Here is a 24,962-nt window from a genome sequence, read left to right as displayed (position 1 = left end):
TTCACAGATTTTCCAAACAATATGGCTTGAAAAAAGACTAAAGTATTTTTTACACTAAAATGTTGTTCTAGCCTTCAATTTTTCATTTTCACAAAGGGATAAAAGGAAAAAAAAAACACAAAACATGTAGCGCAGTTTCTCCCGAGTACGGAAATACCCCACATGTGGACATAAAGTGCCAAGCGGGCGCAGGACGAGCCTCCAAAGGGAAGGAGCGCCAATTGGCTTTTGGAAGCTGGATTTCACTGGAATGGATTTCAAGGGCCATGTCGCATTTACAGAGCCCTCGTGCTGCCAAGACACTGGAAACCCCCCACAAGTGACCCCATTCTGGAAACTACACCCCTCAAGGAATCTAACAAGGGGTGCAGTGAGCATATGGACCCCACTGGTGACGGGCACAAATGTGGAAAAATGTGACGTGAAAGTGAAAATTTTCATTTTTTCACTTTCATGGCACAAATGTGCCCGTCATCCAGGGGTCCATATCCTCACTGCACCCCTTGTTAGATTCCATGAGGGGTGTAGTTTCCGGAATGGGTCACTTGTGGGGGGTTTACAGTGTTTTGGCAGCACAAGGGCTCTGTAAATGCGACATGGCGTTCATCATCCATTCTAGCCAAATCCAACCTCTAAAATCCAAATGGCGCTCCTTCCCTTCGGAGGCTTGCCCTGCACCCACATGGCGCTTTATGTCCAGATGTGGGGTATTTACGGACTCGGGGGAAATTGCTCTACACATTTTGTGTTTTTTTTTCTCTTTTAACCCCTTGTGAAAATGATAAATTCAAGGCTAGACCAACATTATAGTGTAAAAAATTTAATATTTCATTTTCACGCCACATTGTTCCACATTTGTGCCCGTCACCAGTGGGGTCCATATGCTGACTACACCCCTTGTTACATTCCTTGAGGGGTGTAGTTTCCATAATAGGGTCACTTGTGGGGGGTTTAACTGTCTTGGCAACACAGGGGCCTTTTGAATGCAACATGGCCCCTCGAAATCCATTCCATCCAAATCCAGCCTTCAAAAACCAAATGGCGCACCTTCCCTTTGGAGGCTTACCCTGCACCCGCATGGCGCTTTATGTCCACATGTGGGGTATTTCCGTACTCAGGGGAAATTGCTCTACACATTGTGTTTTTTTTTATCTTTTAACCCCTTGTGAAAATGAAAAAATCAAGACAAGATCAATGATTTAGAGTAAAAATTAAAAAAAAATTACACTAAATGTTGGTCTAGCCTTGATTTTTTTCCATTTCCACAAGGGGTTAAAAAAGAAAATGAACACAAAACGTGTAGGGTAGTTTCCCCTGAGTACGAAAATACCCCACATGTGGACATAATTTGCCATATGGGCACAGGGCAAGTCACCAAAAGGACAGAGCGCCATTTAGAGGCTGGAATGGGGGATGGAGGCCATGTCGCAATTACAAAGCTCCTGTGCTGCCAGAACAGTAGAAACCCCCGACAAGTGACCCAATTCTGGAAACTACACCCCATAAGGAATCTAACAAGGGGTGCAGTGAGCATATGGACCCCACTAGTGATGGGCACATGTGTAGAACATGTGCCGTGAAAATAAAAAATACTATTTTTTTCATTTTCACGTCCCAAATGTGGCCGTCACCAGGGGGCCATATACCCGCTGCCCCCCTTGTTAGATTCCTTATGGGGTGTAGTTTCCAGAATGGGGTCACTTGTGGGGGGTTTCTACTGTCCTGGCCGCACAGAGGCTTTGTAATTGCATCATGGCATCCTCTAATGGGAATGGCGGCCATACCTATTTAGCTGGGGAAAAGGGACAATTCTAATTTATTTGGGGGTATTAGGCCAATTATTAGTTTATAAGGTTGAAAATGACAGGTGTCCATCAAATTCAACCTGTGTTGATCCAGAGGAAGGCAAAAACCCCTCGTGAGGCAGACGACAGTAGCCTCATCACAGGGGAAAAATTCCTTCCCGACTCCATAATGGCGATCAGAACAATCCCTGGATCAACGTGACCCCTGAAATAGGAATAAGGGACAAAATTTAGATAATGTAGAACCCCAGTGACGTGTGGTGCGCCTTGGAGCGATCCAGTATACAGAGGCCGGGGTGATCAGGACAGGTGTCACACTGGTAAATGGCGTCCTTCCTGATCCCCCTGTTACACCACACTCTGCACTTCTTCTGGGGTCTCCCTTTCTCCAGTGTGGGGGACGTCACCTGGAAAATGTTGCCCTGGTGCAATACGGGGTCCTTCATATCCAGAAGCGCTGGGTCCGCTCCATGGCTGCTAAATATTAGGGCTTTATTACTACTTCTGATATGTTCGGATCGTGCCGCAAGCTACAGTAGCTCGGGCAGCGAGGGACCGGAAGAGGGGGTGCTGGTATAAAAGTTATCCCCGTACAGGTGGTAACCTTCATCCAGCAGTGGGAAGATCAGTTCCCGGACGATGTCCCCACTAACTCCGAGGATGGGGGGGGGGAGTGGGCATCTGGGGGCTGGATTCGAGTGTCCCTTCCTTCATACACCCTAAGGGTACGTGCACACTGCGGAATCGCGAAGGATAACCCTTTGTGCATTCCGCAGTTGGCACCCGCCGGCGGACTGATGCAGGCGCACGTCTCCGTCCGTCTCGTAGACTCCATTCTATGCACGGGCGGATTCCGCTCTGCGTCCAACGTGTTGATGGAATGACGGATGATGGAATCCGCCCATGCATAGGATAGAGTCTATGACACGGGCGGAGACGCGCCCCTGCATCATTCCGCCGGCGGGTGCCAGCTGCGGAATGCACGAAGGGTTATCCTTCGCCATTCCGCAGTGTGCACGTACCCTAAATCTGTAAGTGTACCCTGAGGTACTCTCACAGAGTTTGTAGAATTTCACGCCATACCGTCATCTCTTATTGGGACGGTACTGGCGGAAAAGACGTGTCTGGGGGGCAGCGTACGCTACGCTACTCCCAGACACGTCACTGGATGATGAGGAGGATGAGGATGAATGGAGGAACGAAGGACCCCCCATTCATCCTCACTGGCTGTTTCGGTGTCGGAGGCAATAATAATGTATGCGTCCGATACCGAAAACACCCTGGGGGCCATCTTTATATGGGGATTGGTATATGGGATATGTAGTGGTGTAGTGTAAAACTTTATTCAATGTAGTGTGGTGTAATGTAGTGTTTTTTTACGTGTTTTTTACAGTAAGTATACAAAAAAAACCTACGCCAAAAATGGTGTTGCTGATGAATGCCGCACTTATGTTCGGCACTTATCAGCAGACCGTGGCAGTAGGATATAAAAAAAAACCACCCTACGCCAAAAAGGAGGAGTTGCTGATTAGCAGCGCACTTTCGTGCGATGCTGATCAACACTCAGCGGCGATAGGGTGCGGAAAATAGGAAAAAAAAAAATTGGGAAAAAAAATTTTTTTTTTACTACATTCTGAACATCCCTGTAGTGGCTGATACGTGTATTACACTTATCAGCCGCTAGGGGGCAGCAGAGCGCAAGATCCGAAAATAGACGACGCTGGAGCCGGAAAAATACGAAAAAAGACGACGCTGGAGCCGGAAACAGACGATCGGGACTCACGGAAGAAGCCGAAGTCCCGACAAGATGAAGAGGACGCCGGGAACCCGGAAGACGCCGATCAGGACCCCGGGACAGGTGAGTAATGTACAAATACCTGCTCCGGACCCCTCAGCTACCTAGCTGAGGGGTCCGGAGCAGGTATTTATTACTTGTGGGGACTTTGATCGCCGAGAACGGCCGGCCGGCTGGCCGGCCGTGAACGGCGATCGGGACGGTGGTACCGTGACCACCATTACTTTTTACAGTAATGGCGGTCGGTGCCGTCCTCGGACAGCACCGACCGCCATTTTTTTCCGGGTCATCGGGCCACCGATGGCCCGGAAAGGTTCCGATCGCCGCTATGGGCTTATCAGCCAATAGCGGCGATCGTCGGCATGGGGGGGGTTAACAACCCTCCATGCCGACAGGGAGAGATGGCCTGCTATGTATTATAGCAGGCTATCTCCCCCGATCGGGACCCGGCCGGCCGCGGCGCCCGTTTAAAGGTACGTCATGGGTCCTTAAGTGACAGTGATCCATGACGTGCCGGTACGTCATGGGTCCTTAAGAGGTTAATAGAGATGAGCGAATACAATTCGATCGAGTAGGTATTCGATCGAATATTGCGGTATTCGAAAGATTCAAATTCAATCGAGTAGTGAGGCAAATACGAGGGAAACATTCAAAAGCCCTCCCATCGCAGATCCAATCACCATGCAGGGAGGCCGTGAGGGACCATGGGAGTACGCACGCAGCGCGAAAACCACGTCTACCCTCATTGGATAGCTGAACCAAATGACCTTGAATCTTAAATACTTGGCTCCCGCCTCTCGACCGCAGATGAGCTTTCACCCTAGTCAGGGAGAGTTCTTGGAGCAGGGAGAGGTTTTAGTAGCGTTTTTGTTAGGCAGGATTACTACTGAACCCAAAAGTCCTTTTCAGGGCTAAGATTAAGCGAAAAAGTCATCTCTGAATCAAAAGCAATTCTCAGTGCTAAGAAATAGATGATATAACAGCAGCATCAGCATCAGCAGGTGTATTCATTCCAGTACCCTGTGTGTACAAGTGACTTATAGTGTCCCTGTTTAACACCACTAAGGGCATGTGATACATATTATTCCAGTAGCCCAGAAAAAGGCACGTCATATATACTGTTCCAGTAACGTTCGTACAGTATTACGCGTGATACGCACAAATAACATGACACTCTGCGGATGCACATTGGAATCATGTATGTAACACTGCACAAGAAAAACGAACGAAATGTGTGAACATTGCCATACATGTTTGTAAAGCGTTCACAAATATTTTTCCTTCGCAACTGCAGAGAGTGGCATTATACTGCAATTTTTGGGTGTTGGCTGCACCCAGGCATGCTCCCCCTAATGTCCCAGTGTCATTTTGGAGGTGTTGGAATCGTTTAGGGAGGTTTCATGGGGGACTTGGTGACCTCCAAGTGGTCAATTTTTGATTTCCAAGTGCCGAGAATTTTTTTTCCATAGACTATAATGGGATAGAATACTCGTTTGAATAGTCGACTATTTCACTACTCGCTCATCTCTAATAATTAACATCCTCTTCTTACCTAACCACGCCCCCCTGGGGTCCTCCTGCGGCAGGAGTGTTCAGTGGAAGTAAATAACTGTTGCACCAAAGCTACCTGTACCCCAACATAAACATTTTACTCCCTCCCTTGGTTGAATTTGTTGGATGTTTTGTTTATTTTACTATGTAAAGGATGTAACTAAGTAAATCAATATACTTTTATTTTCTAAAAGAAAGAGGCTTGAGTTATAGAACAGTAAGAGAGAGACCGCTCCAAAAGACCACCTGTTTAAAAAAAAAAAGACCACCGCTTTATATAGGCCAGATTTCTTTAGTTTTTAGTAGAGATATGCGAACCTCGAGCATGCTCGAGTCCATCCGAACCCGAACGATCGCCATTGGATTAGCGGTGGCTGCTGAAGTTGGATAAAGCCCTAAGGCTATGTGGAAAACATGGATATAGTCATTGGCTGTAGCCATGTTTTCCAGACAACCTTAGAGCTTTATCCAAGTTCAGCAGCCCCAGCTATTTAAATACCGAACGTTCAGGTTCGGATCGACTCAAACCCGAACCCGGTTCGCTCATCTCTAGTTTTTAGTTGTTAGTTCTACTATACACTTTTGATTTTGGCTACAAATACTGACAGAAATACTGACCAAAATCCTGTGTGTGAGCATAGCCCATGAATGTTCCTGACCACTAGATTTCCTAGCTCGTTCCTCTGTCTCTGGATTTGTGAAAATCAATCGCATCATGCAGTTCTGTGCTAGAAACGAGAGCTAGATTATCATCATTTCTGAATTATCAGAACCCAGATTAAAGGAATTTAAAAGTACTTTGATGTCAGCAACCCCACAGGTATGCATAAAATACATCGACTGAAACTGTGTGATCCTGATAACATGGTGCCGAAAACTGATCTTGTTAGGAGGAGGTTACATTTCATTACTGCCCTGAACATTATATTTTCAAAGCAGCCCTTTATCATGAGGGTCTCATAAATGTAAGCTTTAAAAGTTAGAGTGATTTCTCATGTGATTAAATTTCCTGCATATAATCTCTTTAGAGGAATCACTGAATGTGATTTATCATATGAAATTAATTGTCCTTAAGAAATGGGTAAGAAATCCTATATTTCCAGCAATCTCTTCCTGTCCAGATGAACATCTCTTGACATCAATGATTAATTAACTACTCCATTAAACTCCATGAATGATCCTAATTTCCTGAAATTCATGCACTGTAACTTTCAGTATTGGAGATTATCACACTCGTCATTAATTAAAGATATCTTGTGAAGCAAAGCTCAGCATAAACAGTCACAAAACAATGGTTACACACATGAACTGCCTTTTATTGCTGAAAGGGGCTTTCAAGCCTATAAAAGATATAGAAAAGTACCTATAGGTGTATGAATGCTTACTAGATGATGCCATCATAGGTCGGAAAAACTTATTTTTTATTATGTTGTACAGCACCTTTGTTTTGTTGCTGCCATGGACTGTTGGGTTACATAGCCGGATACATAGCCTATGAGGTCTAAACCCAGAAGATCCTAATTTAACAGTCTGCTGTGTGATTCTATTGCTTACTGCCTTTGCATTATACTGTATGTTGTTTTTATGCAACATATGCTAAGCAAGCCCTCCAGAGGCAATTGAGTGACTGGGAGAGCCAGTAAGTGAAGAAGTATGTGACATCCTGTGCTACAAGAGGGGCAGTTAAGATAAATATTTTTACAAATACATTTATTTAGCAAACTGGTCTCCTTCTCCTAATATGTCTGCTCTCTCATGGTTGACAGCTCATTGTCTAGGTTACCGATCACCACTCTGCTCTAACAGCAGTGGTCAGGCTGATATATATTATAGATAGATAGATAAATAGATAGATAGATAGATAGAGTAAGCTACTCTATGAGCAAGAACAAAAAACTACTGCAAAGAGTATCTCTTAGTTTGATGGACATACAGAGAACATATATAACATAATTGTGTATGTACTGTATTTGTTGCTGTAGGTGTAATAAGGTTTTGTATACACAGCTTTTTAACATTTTACCAAATAGAAGGATCACACGTATCCTACTTTACAGAAGAGTACAATCTGCTCTGCTTTCCGCTGCACTTTCCAGTCTGATGAAGGTGCAGAGCTCAGATTCGATGTGAAAGTTTTTAAAGTACACATTACACAACTGATTGCTTGGGGGGTGGCGGATGCGTACCTGTAAAAATCAAATGATAATAGGGTTACTTCAAACTAACAATGGGATGTACAGTGGGGAGAGACCCATTAAGTAAGATATTTTTTAGGAACACTCTCAACCTAGTACATGTTGTAGTCCTATTTATTCAAATTATGGTTCAGGCCATAGTCACACATGGGCTATGTTCGAACAATTATTTTTGAGGTGAAAATATGACTGTATTTTGATAGTTATCAGATTTCCTACACTACAAAAATCTATCTCAAAACCTACTACTCTGCCCTTCACCTCGCCATTAAAAGCCTATTTCACCTCCCTCATCTCTTTACTGTCCAACAATCCAAAATGCCTCTTCGATACCTTCAATAACTCTCTCTTCTTAAGCCCAAAATTCAGACACCTATCTCTAACCTTTGTGCTGAAGACCTTGTCTCCTAATTCAAATCTAAAATTGACACTATCCACTCTGAAATCACCTCCCAGCCTCAAAGTCCTTCCTATAGATCCCATTCTCTTTCCCACTTTCTCATCACTTTCAGCTTTTGATCCAGTGACAGAGAAAGAAGTCTCCAAGCTCCTCTAGTCCTACTACCTTACCTAGTGACCTTATTCCCTCACACTTCATCAAGTCACTCTCTCCTGCTGTCACTACTCACTAAAATATCCCACCTCTCTCCTCTGGTCTCTGTCCCTCCTTCAAACATCCTGTAATAATCCCATTGCGGAAAAAAAAAAATTCTCAAGATCCGTCCTGTACAGCCAACTATCGACCTGTCTTTTATCTCCCTTTCATCTCTAAACTACTGGAACGTCTGGTCTATTCTCACCTAACCCATTATCTCTCCTATAACTTTTGACCCCCTACAGTCTGGCTTCCGAACCCTTCATTCCACTAAAACCACTCTTACCAAGATGTCAAACAAACTCCTGAAGACTAAGTCACAAGGAAACTACTACTTGCTGATCCTCCTGGATCATTTGACATTTTAGACCACCAGTTCCTTCTCTCCATTCTCGGCTCTCTTGATTTCCAGGACTCTGTTTTCTCCTGGTTTTCTTCCTTCATCTCTGACTGCTTCTTCAGTGTATCCTTCTCTAGATCTACTTATCTCCTTTACCTCTTAGGGCCCTATTCCACTGGACGATTGTCGTTCAGATTATCGTTAAATCGTTCGAATCTAAACGATAATCGTTCGGTTGAAATGCAGTTAACGATTAACGACCGAACGAGAAATCGTTGATCGCTTTATAAGACCTGGACCTATTTTTATCGTTGCTCGTTCGCAAAACGTTCGCATTGAATAAGACATTGTTCGGTCGTTCGCAATAGATACGAACGCAATAGCGAAGAAATAGCGAAGAAAAAACTATCGCAATTACGATCATAAGTAACGATTATCATTCCATGGAAATGAGTGAACGTTTTCAGGTCTTACGCAATAGCGGTCGTTTGAGATCGTTAATCGTTAAGGATTATGCAAACGATAATTGTCCGGTGGAATAGGGCCCTTACTGTTGGAGTTCCCGAGGGATCAGCCCTGGTTTCCCTCCTCTTCTGCCTCGATACAACCCCCATCGGACAGATCAAAAGTTTGGCCTTAATTACCATCTTTACACTGATGACATCCAGCTATACACCTCTTCCAATTACAGCACTTCTTCATTCCTACAAAATACCAGTGACGTCTGTCCACTCTCTCTAAAATTATGACCTCTCTATTTCTCTAACTCAATGATTGCAAAACTGAACTTCTTGTATTCCATCTCTCTAACCAACCTTCACCTGACATCTCACTCTCAGTCTGTGGTACTAGCATCACTCCTGTGCCCCAAGCTCGATGTCTGGGGGATATGCTAGACTCGGATGTATCTTTTACTCTCTATATTCAAGCTCTTGCACGCTCCTGTCACCTACATCTCCAAAAGATGTCAAGAATCCACCCATTTCTTACCCTAAATACAGCTCAGAGCAAGCGGTGAATGAGGAGCAAGCGAGTGCTGACCTGACAGGTCATCGCTCGCTTGCTTCCACAGATTGGCCCATGTAATAGACCCTTTACTGTCACCAAGATCCATTCTAGTCTTGACTATTATAACTCCCTACTAATCCTTCTACTTCCTTTTTTAAACTTTCCCCTCTCCAGTCCATCCTGAACACTGCACCCAGACTAATCTTCCTCACCAAACGTTACACTGACGTCACCCTCCTGTGCCAGTCACTGCACTGGTTGCCCATTAAATCCAGAATTCAGTTCAAACTCCTCACTCTCACCCATAAATCTCTCCACAGTTCTGCCCCTCCATACATCTTCACCTACCATCCTACCCATGCTCTACGCTATGCTTATGATCTTACATTAACATCTTCCATAATAAGAACCTCTCACTCCCACCTCCAAGACTTCTCTCGTGCTGAACCAGTTCTCTGAAATGCTTTACCCAAAGACATCAGACTCATTCTCAACACTCACAGTTTCAAGCGCACTCTAAAGACTCATCTCTTCAGACACGCTCATAAAATTCCCTAAACTTGTTCCTCCTCTGCTTTCCCTTTACTTTCTCCTCTATATCTCCTTCGGTTCCATGTATTTTTTTACCTGTACTCAGGTAAAGGCTTGTGACTGGCTCACCCAAAACTTATAGGCACTTACTGATTCTATGTACAATGGCTGACCAACTGCAAATAAAGCACTTGTTGCCTCTTGTGTCTCCTAATCCTTTTACAGTCCTAGTATCTACAGTCCTCCTAGTCTGTAAGCTCTTGTGAGCTGGTTTCTCATTCCTTTTGTATCTTTATTTATTTTAATTATTTTATTTTATAATGGGTTAATGTTACCTCTGTATTATGTATTTTAAAAAAAGCTGCAGAATCTGTTGGTGCTATATAAATAAATATTACTATTATTAATAATTACAGCCACAAATAATGATCATAATCATTATTTTTGGACATAATCATCAAAATACAGCCATACTTTCACCTCAAAAAACATTGTGCGAACTGTAGTATTTTGGTCAGTATTTCTAGCCAAATTCAGAAATGGAACTAATAGAGAGAAACTATAATGCAAAGGGTTTCATCTCTTGGCTATGTTTAGTGATGAGAAAGTACTAAAATGCTCGGGTGTTCGTTACTTGAGACGAATATCTCCCAAAACTCGAGTGCTCGTTTCAAGTAATGAACCCTATTGAACTCAATGGGAGAGTCGAGCATTTTTGCAGGGGACCCAATTTCGGTAGGGGGAAGGTCGTTTGAAAACCTGTCAACCTCAGAAAATGATGGAAACACCACGGGAATGGACAGGAAACAGCAGGGGCAGCATGTATGCATGCCTCTGAGGCTGCCTAATGGCACCATTATGCCTAATTCTGTGCAACAGCCTGGTTAAAACAGAGGTAGGCAAATGGGCCACACAAAAACTCAGCCTGATACAGCATGGCAGTGAGAACACAGGCAACCATTAAAACAGAGGTAGCATATCATGAACCAGCCCAAAATTTCAGAGTGAACAAGGTAGAAGCGGTAGCTAGTCAGCGTTTCAAAAATTATACCAGACCTAGCATGGCAGTGAGCACACAGAGAACCATTAAAAGTGAGTGAGGAAGCAAGTGAGCCTCCCAAAAAATAGGCCAGACACAGCATGGCATTGAGCACACAGAGAACCATTAAATGTGAATGAGGAAGCAAGTGAGCCTCCCCAAAATTAGGCCAGACACTACATGGTATTGAGCACACAGAGAACTCCCGGGAACAGCAGTAGCCGACATGGATGCCAGTGAAGGCCCAGCAGTAGTCAACAAGGATGCCAGTTAGGCCCAGCAGTAGCCAACATGAAGGCAAGGGCAGGCACAGCAGTAGTCAACATGGATGCCAGTAAAGGCCAAGCAGTAGTCAACATGGATGCCAGTTAAGGACCAGCAGTAGCCAACATGGAGGCAAGGGCAGGCACAGCAGTAGTCAGCAGTAAACATGGATGCCAGTTAAGGCCCAGCAGTAGCCAACATGGAGGCAAGGGCAGGCACAGCAGTAGTCAACATGGATGCCAGTAAAGGCTCAGAAGTAGTCAACATGGATGCCAGTTAAGGCCCAGCAGTAGCCAACATGGAGGCAAGAGCAGGCACAGGAGTAGTGGCTGGACCTAGAGAAGCTGGGATACCCCCTTACAATGAGCAGTGAAGTTTTATGCAGGTGTATTACAAATCCCAGCAATACAGTGTAGTACTCACTAGTTTAGGGGGGGCTGTACGGTACAATCTGGTAGTGGCTGGACCTAGACACACCCTCTGACACACCCTTTACTCTGTGGAAGCAGTTGTGATGTGATTGAAATTAGATAGGCCTTGCGTATGAAATACAGAAATCAGGAAAAATACTTGTGCTCCCACAAGTTTTTGGGGGGCTGTACGGTACAATCTGGTAGTGGCTGGACCTAAACACACTCTCTGACACACCCTTACAATGAGCAGTGAAGTTTTATGCAGGTGTACTACAAATCCCAGCAATACAGTGTAGTACCCACTAGTTTAGGGGGGGCTGTACGGTACAATCTAGTAGTGGCTGGACCTAGACACACTCTCTGACACCCCCGTCCAATGAGCAGTGAATTTCTATGCAGGCGTACTACAAATCCCAGCAATCCAATGTAGTACAGCAGGACCACTAGCCCCAAAATGAAAAAAAGAGTACACTGAGCACTTCTTAGGGGTCTGTATGCAACATCTAATGTCCCCTTTCTGCCAGCAGCCAATCACCACAGTGTGCTGCTGAAATCGTGGTAGCAGCACTGCAAGTCCCAGCCAGCAGTCTGTAGTAATACTATTAAAAAACTATTTGAAGCCCTGAAAAGGGCTGTTTGTTTGTATTGCTAGTATTTCCTGCCTACTGGAACGCTAAATCCTACACTGACACTCTCTCTGAGAAGCAGCAGCTCTGTCCCTGATCTCTCACAGCATGCTTCTGAAGCGAGTACTGCCAGCTGTGCGTTTTATATGGCAGGGTCATCTGATCTGGGCAACCAATCGCTGCTATCGACATGTATGAGTCCCACGTGATTGCAGGATGTACCAAAGAGTCTCCTGCATCTTTATTGACTGAGAAATAGCGCCCAAACTTACAGGAAACGGATGATGAGATTTTCTCGAGTATCACAAGATGCTCGCCCAGAGTAACGAGTACCATCGAGTACCCTAATACTCGATCGAGTACCAAGCTCGGACGAGCATGCTCGCTCATCACTAACTGTTCACACCGTCAATGTGTCGTCTGTCATTTTACAGAAAATATTGGCCTTTACAACACCCGTTATTTGTATTTTGTCATTTAGACGATGTGTGAACATAGCCTTTCTGTCTGACTCACTCCTGATTTGGGTTACAAATACTGACTAAAATACTACGTGTGAACACAACCTTAAAATAAATCAATAAAGATGTCCCAGAATTAGAAACACATTCCACTAAGTTGTATACTTGATTTTATCCTAAATCTAAACTCTCTGGAGTCCTAACAGAGTACAAAGGCAAGAAATGATACAGCAGAGCTATGCTAAACTATAAAGCACAGTATGTCTGAGAAATATCTTCCATGGATTATTTGCAGCCATATGCCTTAATATAATAGACACAGACGGTTAGAGATTCTAGATAATACAGACATTATCAGTGCATTATGCCAACATGACCCTGTACATTTAAACAAATGGTCTAAATATTTGTATACTGTATGATCCGATCCCTGTGATAACTGTATGCAGGGCTATAATTCTTGTTGGCCTCTAAGTTGTAATGTTGGAGCCATGTACCATTGCAATCTAATCTATCTAGCAATCTATATACATTGCTTATAAGGACTGTCTCATAAAAGACAACGCTTTTTTAAATTGCTCATCCTGCCATCCAGCAGCCACAGCCCGCACAGCTCTGGGAGTCGGGGCGTGACGTTACCATTTTATCCAGGAAGTGAAGCCCTGATGCAGTAGTAAGTGCAGGGAAAAAAACACTTTATGTTCATTTCCCACAAAAAGTTTATATTGGTAATTTGTATAACTTTTGAGAGGCAATACAATACTTAAATAAAAAATGTTGTCAGACTTCTAAGAACCGTCTACACAAGGATGACTTAAATGAGCTTGAACAAGATCCACTCACATAGTGCAGCTCTCTGTTCTCATAGAGGGATGTTCCAGGTGGCTACCTAGTGTAGACTTTGGACAGGTTTTCTCTGAAGGAGACAACTCCTTCAAGGTTCCATGCACACAAACTACTTACATGAACCCTAAAAAAAAGCAGCACAAGGGATCCCTAGAGGTCTGTCTTCTGTGCTGTTGGTGCTTTATATGCCACCTTAAGATGCCTGTGCTAGGCACCACATTTTCCTCTGAAACCAGTGTAATGCAGCACGTTATATGGTGGAAAAACTTCTATGTAAAAACAGAGGCACAAAGTGCAGTACAATCACTGGCTATGAGCGCCACATTACACATCATAATACCGTATATCTGTGCTAATGGCTAATCATAATGTTTCCAACCATCCAATGATATGAAAACAGAGCAGCATAGGTCACAACCTGTACATCCATACAATCTGTAAATAATGCTGATAGTGCAGCTCAATGTGATAGTAAATGTGATACTATTTCTTGGTGAATATAGATCTCTTAAATCTCTTTCAATGAATCAGTCATGTCACAGTAACATACATCAGACTGATATCACAACCCGATATATAAAAAGCTCTTCAGATTTTTTACAGAATGTTTTACTTGCAAAGAATAAATACAAACATGAATAACATACACAATAATTCCTTATGACTAGTATCAGTCCTGCTGGTCTTGTGTTGCTGACAAGCAGCATTAAACTCAATAATCATCAAGAAAAGTCCAGAGTGTTAAGGTCCCCACGGTGTAAAAACATCAGTTCAGTGGTGTGAAGAACCTGGTCGATAACGGTAGTAGTGAGAATAACTTTAGAGACCTGCACAGGCCCTATAGAAAAGTATCTACAGAAAAGTCAAATGTTCCTTCCTGAAAACTTCCAAGTGTCAGGAGAATCTGCTGGACAAACTGGAATACTCACACTCCCAGTCAAGTAAATGGCTTCTGTGTATTTTTAGAATTTGACAGAATAATTATTCCTATAGCTTAATATGTATATCTATCCTTACAGAGAGATCTGCTATCTCCTCTAGAACAATGTATCTTCACTGGTATAAAGCAGAAGATTTTCATAAAAGTGATGCTGATATTTGCTGTGTTTGCTGCAGTGAATGATAAACTAGAGTTGCAAATATTCTTCAGGGAAAGTAGATAAAGTAAAAAAAACTGTGTGCAGTGCTAAGCCCGAGGTTAACATCAACAGCACTATTGAGTTTTTGAAATGTGAAAGGAAAGGGTAAGGTGTCTTAGGACCTGATGGCACATAAGTAGATGATGGCAGCTAAGAAGTAACATTCTGTTATGTCACATAGGCCCCTGAGATATTGTGTACCACAATTTAATATTACTGCAATGAAAACAACACTGTTACAGCTGTAAATCCAACAGACTGGAAACCCTCTGTAAGTGGCCAGTACCATTCACCTATTTTATTTTCTTCAAGCAGCATTAATATTTTATACTACTACTACTACTACTAATAATAATAGTAATACTGCTAATATAATATGCATACAGCAACTTCAAGATCAACCCTGTGCAGGTCATACAGTTTCTTACAGAGAAAATTTCCTAGAACAGAAAAAAGATATAAACTACATATCTAAGAAAACAGTGAAAACACCGTTGAGAAATAATAATAAAAAAAAGACCTTGTGTTGTCCCTCGTGTTAATGTGTTACCTTGCTGAATTTCTCCTTTCAAACTTCACAATACTGGCATGTATGTAGGGATAAAAATAAAGCTGCAAAAAGCTAACTACTATCAAATAAGAATTGCACTACTATACACCATTTACATTTTTTCATCCTTATTTTTTAAACTGGAATAGCACAGATCCTATGATTGTGCTGATATGGTTCTCTGCAGCACAGTATAAATCTACTATGCAGCTCGTGGAGCATACCAGCCATGGCTGCAGCAATAGCTTTATTAAGGTGAAAAAGAAGTTTAACTCTGCCGCTATAGGCAGGGAGAGGGGTGGCAACTAGTCATCTGGGAGGGGAGCTGCCTGTGACTAGTCATGGCTCTCCGCCTGTCAGCACACAGTGTAGGGATGATTGACAGGCAGAGAGGCCACTGATAGTTCACTCTGCCTGTCAATGATCCTTTGCTCGCAGAGAGCCAGGAGTAGTCACAGGTGGCTCCCCGCCCAGATGACTAGAATAAAACTTCTTTTTCACCTTTATAAAGCTACTGCTGCAACCGTGGCTGGTATGCTTCTCGAGCTACACAGTAACTCTATACTGTGCAGCAGGGAACCATATCAGCACAATTGTGCCGATTGGTTCCCTTTAAAACACTATGGGGGAGATTTATCAAACTGGTGTAAAGTAGAATTGTTTTAGTTGCTCCTAGCAACCAATCAGATTCCACTTTTTATTTTCCAAAGAATCTGTGAGGAATGAAAAGAGGAATCTGATTGGTTGCTAGGGGCAACTAAGACAATTCTACTTTACACCAGTTTGATAAATCTCCCCCTATATATTTTAAAGTAATTGTAGTAGTTGTAGCATTTTAGTATGTTATGCTGGGTGCATGGTAAAAAATAAAAATGAAAAAATTACCTACCCTGGTCCCCTGCAGCTTCCATTCCAAAGACTTCCAGTCTTCTTCTGAGATAAGCCATCAATGAGGCCAGTAGTTGTCTGAGGGGGCAGTTCCTGCTGAGATGGCTCACCTCAGAAGTAGCATCAAGTGGTGATCAGCGAGGGATTGGAAGGCGCTAAAATACAAGTTCCAGGGTACTAGGTACACCATAGAAAGATATGATACTGGAACACCTCTGTAAGTAGTTTACTATAAGCCCTAGGGGGCAAGGTATACTAAGGTGTATACAAGGAGTGTTTCTGTTAAAGGCACAACATATCTGTCCAGTTGTGTGTGGTTAGCCAATAACTATCAGGCTGACAAACTTCACCATTCTTTCAGCTATAAGCTCATCACTCAACCATTCACTGTTACCAGTCCCTTCAATTATCACCATGATTTTTTTTTACGTTGTAACTAGAGATGAGCGAAACCGGGTTCGGGTTCGAGTCGATCCGAACCCGACCGTTCGGCATTTGATTAGCTGGGGCTGCTGAACTTGGATAAAGCTCTAAGGTTGTCTGGAAAACATGGATACAGCCAATGACTATATCCATGTTTTCCACATAGCCTTAGGGCTTTATCCAAGTTCAGCAGCCACCGCTAATCAAATGCCTAACGTTTGGGTTCGCTCATCTCTAGTTGTAACATACCAGGCCAATATAGAAATCCTAATGCAAAAACCCAGAGATACACAGACTACTCACAGCGCCATCATTGTGCTTCTGTTGTATCAGATGTAGCATTAGTAAGTTTACAGGAAGATATGGTAGAAAGTAAAAACATATTCACTATGACCCCTTTAGCTTATTTCATTGAATCGAGAATTTGCAGCTATTCTTGTTATTTGATTCTAATAATGTTATATTCCTAAAGCTCCGAGCACCACAGATTTACCGGAGAGCTACTGTACAAATCCTTCTGGCAAAGGCCTACTCTGTAAGTGCCTAAAAATCCCTTGTAATACAGAACTTCTTAATACTAAAGCATGAAAGACAGTTGCTAAATGAATTGATGGCACTGCAATGAAGCTTCCAGTTTTTTGCAGCATACATACTTGTTGGATTTTAAATCTTACAATAAATGTTCAGTATTATAAACTTGACATGTGAGCAAGTCCATAGGACGTCACAAATGCATTTTGGTACAAATTCCTCACAACAGAACTGTTGACCAACGCAGATACTAGGTTTTGTACACATTACTATGGTCCTATCACAGTCCTACAGTAGTTAGTCATTAGGACAATGCCAATGGGTTATGACAACTGATTGCCAGCAGAAATAGTGGACACATACGCTCAGGAATCTTTTAAGGAAAAAAAGTAACATCTATTTTAAAAACAGATGCAAAGTGCTGTATTCTTATCCATTGTCCAAAGCTTTTTGATCAGTTAAAAGAAACTGATTGTTTTGGTGCTTGATATGTTCAGTACTTAAAATGCTTCCATATAAGTCTCCATGGAAAGTTATAACCATATATGACATAGAGATATGGAGACAAAAGCCACGAGAGGACAATATGGACATTCTCTGTTTTCATCTAGATCTCCCAAGGCTCATTCCAAGTGGGGATCACTGGATTGTCAATATTTTCCTGAAAAGCCTTTATATTTTGACACTACTTGTTTACTTTGGCAATTTTTCCCTTGGTACCATTTCTGCTTTCAACCATAAAGCCTGTAGAAAAAACAAATAGCTTAGAGAAAGACTGCGAGAGTGGATTCCCTTTTTATGCCAACATTAGTCAATCTGAAAAATGAGATCCCAAGCTCCTTACCTTGAACTGACAATCGCATGTCACACTGTCTCCAATCCTTAAACACTCTCCATCAAATTTACAGGTATTGGTGTCACATAGAAAAAGATCATTTTCTCTGTCATCAAAACCTCAAATGCAAAGGAAAAAAAGAATAAAACTTAGTTTCGAGAAGTAGAAGAACAGATTGGGTTTATTAGACAATGATTTATTGAAATACTTGATTCATTTTGTCTTTTATTGGGCAGGATTCCTGCTCTATAGTTCTATTTTCAGAAGGGCTGATTGAATTGCTACATGTAATATGCACACAATATGCATTCATCTTGGATGGAGAAGAAATATATTTTGGTGCATACTGCGAAATCAATCTTTGGAATGTATCCAGGCAATGATGAACGTGGCACTTTATAACAAAGTGAAGAGATAATAAACAAGCGCTGTTTTTTTTTTTTTTTTTTTTTTTTTTTGTGAGGCTGAGTGAAGGCTGATCACCGCTAAACGCTTCAGTGTTAAGAAATAAAGGTGTCACATCATTTCCACTGACTTAAAGTAAAACAGCATCTGTCTTGGATTGGTTCTACTAAGACACTAAAGGTGGGGGAGGGGGTGCTCAGAAATATCAGAGTTCAGCTTGTCTGCAACCTGATCAATCAACTCTACAGAAAGATACAATATTAAACAGAACATATACATTAGACTTCAGATCCATTAAGATTTAGCCGTATTGATTCTTTCATTACATTCCTCTGTTTGAAACCACATCATCATATTAAAAATGAAAGAAGAGTCAGCAGGACAATAGCTCTGAGTCCTTAACATATTTATACTGTAGCTGCTCTGCCCTTCCTGGCTAGAGGGATGCATTCTTCTAACCTAATATAATAATAATAATAAAAAAAAGACTGCATGCATGGGGTGCAGCCATGTGGAATATATACAATAAGCTACACAAGATAACAGGCGTTCCTTACGGAATGCACTTTAGATATATATTACAAAGCTAATAATCCAGAAAAAAAAAATCTCCCACTGCTTCCTCAAATGATACTATTAATTCAATATAGACATCAGTGGCTTCTTATTGACAAAGACAGCAAGACGGTAATGTTTCTGGCAGGGTCCTAAAAGCCTAAAAAAGCCCTGATCACCCAATTATCTTATTAAATCGGCTTCAGCTACAAAGATGATTTACAAGTGCAGTAACTCCATGGCTCATCCTTCCTTATTTCATTAGTATATTTCACAACTTGGCAGTCAATACAACACCAGTCATGACCTGATGCTGCAACTCACAGAAGGTTATTACAGCCAAATTGATGGGACAAAGCATTATTTGGGATCTTGTCCTAAATTTGACCTTTTATCCCTGAGGAGGGGGAGAGTTATGGTAGGGGCTATATCATTTCATCATTTCATGGAGCTAAATATGATTAACTCTTTCCATCCCGATAATTCTGACTCTTACAACCATGAGAAATGAAGCATTCGCTGCTCACTCACTGTTGAACATATGAACTTATTTTTAATGTGCTTGTGCTGCAAAATCCAAGCCAAATACCATGTTTCAGGCTTTGGCACAGCAAACGCATAGAACTAATTAGTTTTCCTGCAATGTTTTTCTTCTCAGAATAAGTGGCACATTTGAATGGCTGGTGGTTTTCTTTTTCATAACTATGGCTATAATAAGCCCCAATATCCCGGCAGAGCAGTCGGATTATGGGCAGGGGAAGCTGCAGTTTGACATGACTTAAGACTTCAGCAGTCAGGCTAAGATGTGATTTATGACAAACTAGCCTTTGTGTTGGTTGCAGGCTGCCTCCTGTTGTGAATAGACATTGGCCTATGAAAATTAAATAGTTCACAAGCCTTCATTATATGCCATTAAAGTGACAGGAGACTTATGGTATAGACTACCTCGTGTAAATAATATATGATGCATCCGAGTTTGTTGCTAGGATTAAGAAATGATCCTTTATGGATCTGATTTCTTGGAAAAATAAGACTTTGCGAAAGGGAAGTTTAGCTGTAATGCAGATAGAACTGTGTGTATAGAGTATCAGTCTGATAGGTTTCTGTGGACACATCTATCTATAGTGTTATCTACTAAATCTATAGATTGATCTCATATCTATTTATCTGTCTTAAAGGTATCTCAGCGCTTAGCACTACTCAGCACTATTCTAGGATAGAAAACATTCCCTGAGATATGAGCCAGAGCAGATTACACTTAATTCCAGGCTGCTAACAAGCAATTGTAAGCTGTGAGGTTACATGACACATAACTGGCACAGTTTATTGTATGAATGCATCTGACTGTTCTATCTCTTATCTATGCCCAGACTCCTCCAAACATACAGTGCTGGCATTATAATAACACTGCAGCAATAACTATAGAAACTAAATCTCTGCCATTCTGAACTCTATACAGTATACACACATCATACTAGATGTATATATGTATATGTCACACAGGACTGTCAGCATTCACACATGGCATGGGTTGTTTCAGTGCCCAGAGATGCCAAGAGACTTTTTCCATCCAATAACTTAACTCAGTCAGAAGAAAATAATAATAATAATAATAAAGATGCCAATAAGGATGTGCAGCAATAACATGCCCCTTGGAAGCAGATCCTTCATTTCTATATATGTGACAAGTGCATAGCAAGGCTGTGTCTTACCAGAACAGTTCCAGCCTGTAGGGGTTTGGCAGTCACTTAAGGAGGTAGGAAAAGCTGCAAGTTTCCCCGGCCGGGCTAGGATTAGTATGAGGGAAGGTAATAGCAGCGAGCATAGGCAATCACTAAGTGTCCAGCACGGTCTGTGAGATTCTGCCACCACCATGTCTAGAGAGACAGTGACTCCCAGATGTGAAAGGCTGAGCAGGGGCTTAGCATGACGGGATCCCCGGCAGCAGCAGCGGCAGCAGCATCCCAGTAAGTGCAAGCACAACAATTCCAGACGGCTGAGTGAGAGGAGAGAGCAGTGCTGAGGATGGAGGAGCAGTGAGGAGAGAGCAGGGAGGGGGAGACGGGAGAGAGCAGGGAGGATGGGCGGAGAGAGCAGCAATACACAGCCGCCACTACACAGGGAACCCGAGCCTGCCTTACTGGATCATCACTACAGTAGAAAGAGCAGCACTGTCTACTAGATCACTGTGAGCTAACCACCATACTGCTCCAGCAGCTGAGGTCATCACTTAAAGGGCTTCTATACCTCTCAGTTGGAGAATATGCAGGACCCCCCCCCCCCTTACTATCTGTCACCATGCAGATACTGCAGTGTTTACATGTGTGCATCTGCATCCACATATATGGGACCTGGATACATGCCAGGTAGATTTAGGTTGTGTTCACACTAGGTTTGTTCTGTAGTTGTTGTGTTTTTTTTTTTTTTTTTTAATATATATTTCTAAGTGGATTCACATATATACAGCAGTTTTTAGGGCCCTATTCCACAGGACGATTATTGTTCGCATAATCGTTAACGATAAACGATCCAAACGACCGCTATTGCGAAAGACCTGAAATCGTTCACCCATTTACATGCAACGATAATCATTACTTATGATCGTTCTTGCAGTCGTCTTGTCGTCGCTATTGCGTTCGTCACTACTGCGAACGACCGAACGACTTCTTATTCAATGCGAACGATTTGCGAACGAGCAACGATAAAAATAGGTCCAGGTCTTATTAAACGATCGATTTCTCGTTCGGTCGTTAATCATTAGGTGCTATTAGTGATTATCGCTTAGATTCGAACAATAACGAACGATAATCTGAACGATAATCGTCCAGTGGAATAAGGCCCTTAGACTGGTGTTTCAGCAAAAGCCAGTAGTGGATACAGTAGGAGGAGGAGTGCACCCAGAAATTGTATTTTGGGGGATAACCGCTTGTATCATGTGACTCACAGGTGACATCTTCTTTAACAGGAGTTCTTTTTCTTGTCTGGTACAGAATTCTTCCAGTGACAACTGTTGGTTGCAGTTGGTGGAAACAAAGCTAGGGATGGATTTGAAAAGAGGAGATATCTCAGTTATTCCTTTATGATCTGTTCCCTGTTCCTGCTTTTGGCTTTAATAATTTCAATGGAAAATCTGCCTGTGTAAACACATCCTAAATCTCCTCACTTTTCCAGCACACCTCTGCCCTTTTCCCCACCTATAGTGCCCCAACAGTAATATGCCCCACTTGGTGTCTTGCACAATAATAATAATGCTTTTACTTGTATAGCGCACACAGATTCTACAGCACTTGACATAGTTTCACCAATTATTACTCCCTGTCCCCAATATAAATCCACCTATCAGTATGTTTTGGGGTGTGGGAGGAAACCCACACAAACACGGAGAGAACATACAAACTCTTTGCAGATGTTGGCCTTGGTAGGATTTGAACCCAGGACCCCAGCTCTGCAAGGCTACAGTGCTAACCTTTAGGTAGGTCACTCTAGTAAGTAAAAAGGTTTCCCCCAGTAGGTAGTTTCCACCTAGGGCTGGACAATTAATCAAATGAATTTGATTAATTCGCCCAGAATTTGTGAATCAATTAAATTAGAATGTTTACTTACTTGTGGATTTAAATTAGAATGTTTACTTACTTGTGGATTTGCAGTGAGTAGGCTTGAGCGAACATCGGGAAAAGCTACGTTCGATCGAACACGAACCTAGCCGAACCTTTCGCATTTAATTGTTGATGTCTTCACGGTCCGTGCAGAAGTAGTATACATCCCAGGAACTGCTTGGCATTAAGCCTAGGTAATAGGCTGTATCCCAGAATTCCAGGCGGTCCGAGGGATGTCTCCTCCTTCCGCACAGACCGTGAAGACATCAGCAATCAAATGTGGAAGCTCCGGCTAGGTTCGAGTTCGATCTAACCTAGCTTTTCCCGATGTTTGATTAAGCCTACTTATAAGGTGATATTCTCAAAAGCTCAGATTGTCTTCTCTATTTTGCCTCTGTATGCAGCCCCTAGTATGTGTATGTGTCAACTTCAACCCCATTTATGGCCATCAAGCAGGTTCCCTGATCACCAGCATATTCACTGGATGCTCTTCTCTCTTGTCACACTGTTTGATAATTATTAGCTTGTTTCCTATGTATTTGCTCAATATGTTTCCCAGGCACTTACACATTTCCTGGGCACCCCTCATCATTTGTTACATTTGTGATATAGCCTGAAGGAAAGAAGGTAAAGGGGGGACATAATCGAAAATGTTAAATATGATGAAGAACTGAAAAAGGTTCCAGAGGGACCTAGGAGACCTGAATGCAAGAACAATGGGACACAATCTAAAATTAGTTGGAGGAAAGATCAGAAGCAACATAATAAAATATTACTTTTCTAAAAGATGAGTAGATGCTTGGAACAAACTTCCAGCAGATGTGGTTGGTAAATCTACAGTAAGTGAATGTAATTACTTGTGCCGGTATAAGACAGATCTTGCATGCCCAGAGCATAGGCGTATTTCATGCCATGGAGAGGCCATAGTACAGTGTAGGACTGCCCCGTTTATGAGGCCACCCTAACGTGGTGGGTTAGTTTACACCATTTTCAAAGGGTAACCAAGAGCCTCATTATTTTTGTGGAAGTTTTTTTTGGCAGTTGGGGGGGCTGCTTTTAACTATTTTCATGTCTGTAGTGGGTCTGTATCTTGCCATTGCGGTGAGCTGTTGCATTTCTTTGTGTTTTTGTGTGTTTGCAACTTCAGCCATAGCAACGTGCTCCTGCCTAGTGTGAATGGTGTTCAAGGAGAGCTGACCAAATTTGTCTTTTTTTTAGTAGGTGAATGTACACATGCCTGGGATAAACATATATGTATCCTAAGATAATAAGGAAAAGTTGTGTTCTGTTCATACAAACTGCATGACTGAGACAAATAGCACCACTAAAAAACATTGACCTGGTGGCATGCTTAGGTGCCCTAAGCTCTCTGGCAGAGGGACATTTCTAGCATCCAATCAGAGACCGCTAGAGCTGTCAATCATAGCAAAGATTAGGGGCAAGGAACTTTCCAATGCAGTGATTTCCTAGCACCAAAAGCCTCCTGTCCTTTTGCTGGGATATCAAGCAGTTTTAAGGGCTCAGAACTTGTGAAATGTTCCCTTTAAAGACCCTTACAATAAAGTATGCAAATTAAAATAACAAAGTATGTCTAGCAATTGTACTGCAGTATAATAGAGGTAACAGTATGAGCAGTCAGAAAATAAGGTCATGGAGCTTAAACTTACAAAGGTCTTTGAGATGAAAAAAATATAATAATATTAAGCCATGGTACATAGCAATGACCAGTTTTACTAGGCATGACTATTCAGAATCAGAGGGGAACAGTAGATTGCAGAGGATTATTGCAAAGATAGAGTCTGCAGACATCTGTAAAAGTAGCACCCCTGACCTTATTATGTATCAAGAATGCAATGACCTGAACGGCTTTCATGCAGGAAGCAAGGGATTTACCCAGCCGAAATGATATTAGCTATACAATCAAATTTAATCTTAAAAATGGCTCTAAAAGTAAAGACTTAAAAGGAGAAAAGAAGAGAATAAAACCAATTTAATTTCTGGCTTCTGTTTATAATATTATTTAAACATTTCAGAAGAGATGAATATATTAGGCAAGAATATTAGGAAAATTCAAGTAATTGCACATATTTAAAGGGACACTCGAACCGCAACTAAGTTTCTTTAAAATTAAATTTCTGTGATTTTTTTTTTACTTGTATTTTTTCATATAGATGGTGTCTTTTTTCAAGCAGCATGTTCCAGCAGATTGTATTAGTACCATTTTCGACCATAAGAGACCAATAGAAACCACATAGTACATAGGCATAGTACACTACTACAGAATTCTGTAACAAAAAACAAACTATATATAAATATATATATATATATATATATATATAATGGAAAACGAACAACAAAATACAAAACGTAAACAAGTACAATATGAAACCACAAACAGAATAAACAGTAATAGATAATCCGTATTAGATAAACCTTATTTGCATATGGAGGTGTAAATAAGGCCTCAGTATTTTGTTCATTGTCTCGCTGCTTCTATCTCTGAATATTACACTAGCATATCATTGCATAGCAACAGTGTGACTCAAGCTTTGGTGATGCACTTTTATACTT

General features: G+C 41.9%; 1 protein-coding gene across 1 annotated transcript in view; it reads right to left on the bottom strand.

Annotated features, from left to right (window-relative positions):
• TMEFF2 (transmembrane protein with EGF like and two follistatin like domains 2) overlaps positions 1 to 20,830 on the bottom strand; it is a 481,080-nt gene extending 460,250 nt beyond the window's left edge. Inside the window, exons 1-2 of the mRNA XM_069985346.1 lie at positions 20,508 to 20,830; positions 17,845 to 17,954 (exon numbers count right to left, since the gene is read on the bottom strand). Coding sequence (XP_069841447.1) covers positions 17,845 to 17,954; positions 20,508 to 20,670 — 273 coding nt within the window. The 5' untranslated portion in view covers positions 20,671 to 20,830. The remainder of the gene's footprint in view (positions 1 to 17,844; positions 17,955 to 20,507) is intronic.
• Positions 20,831 to 24,962: the final 4,132 nt, after the last annotated feature.

This window comes from Dendropsophus ebraccatus, chromosome 9 (assembly GCF_027789765.1).
Source record: "Dendropsophus ebraccatus isolate aDenEbr1 chromosome 9, aDenEbr1.pat, whole genome shotgun sequence".
NCBI classification, from domain to species: Eukaryota; Metazoa; Chordata; class Amphibia; order Anura; family Hylidae; genus Dendropsophus; species Dendropsophus ebraccatus.
This window is presented reverse-complemented; position numbering and strand designations above follow the sequence as displayed.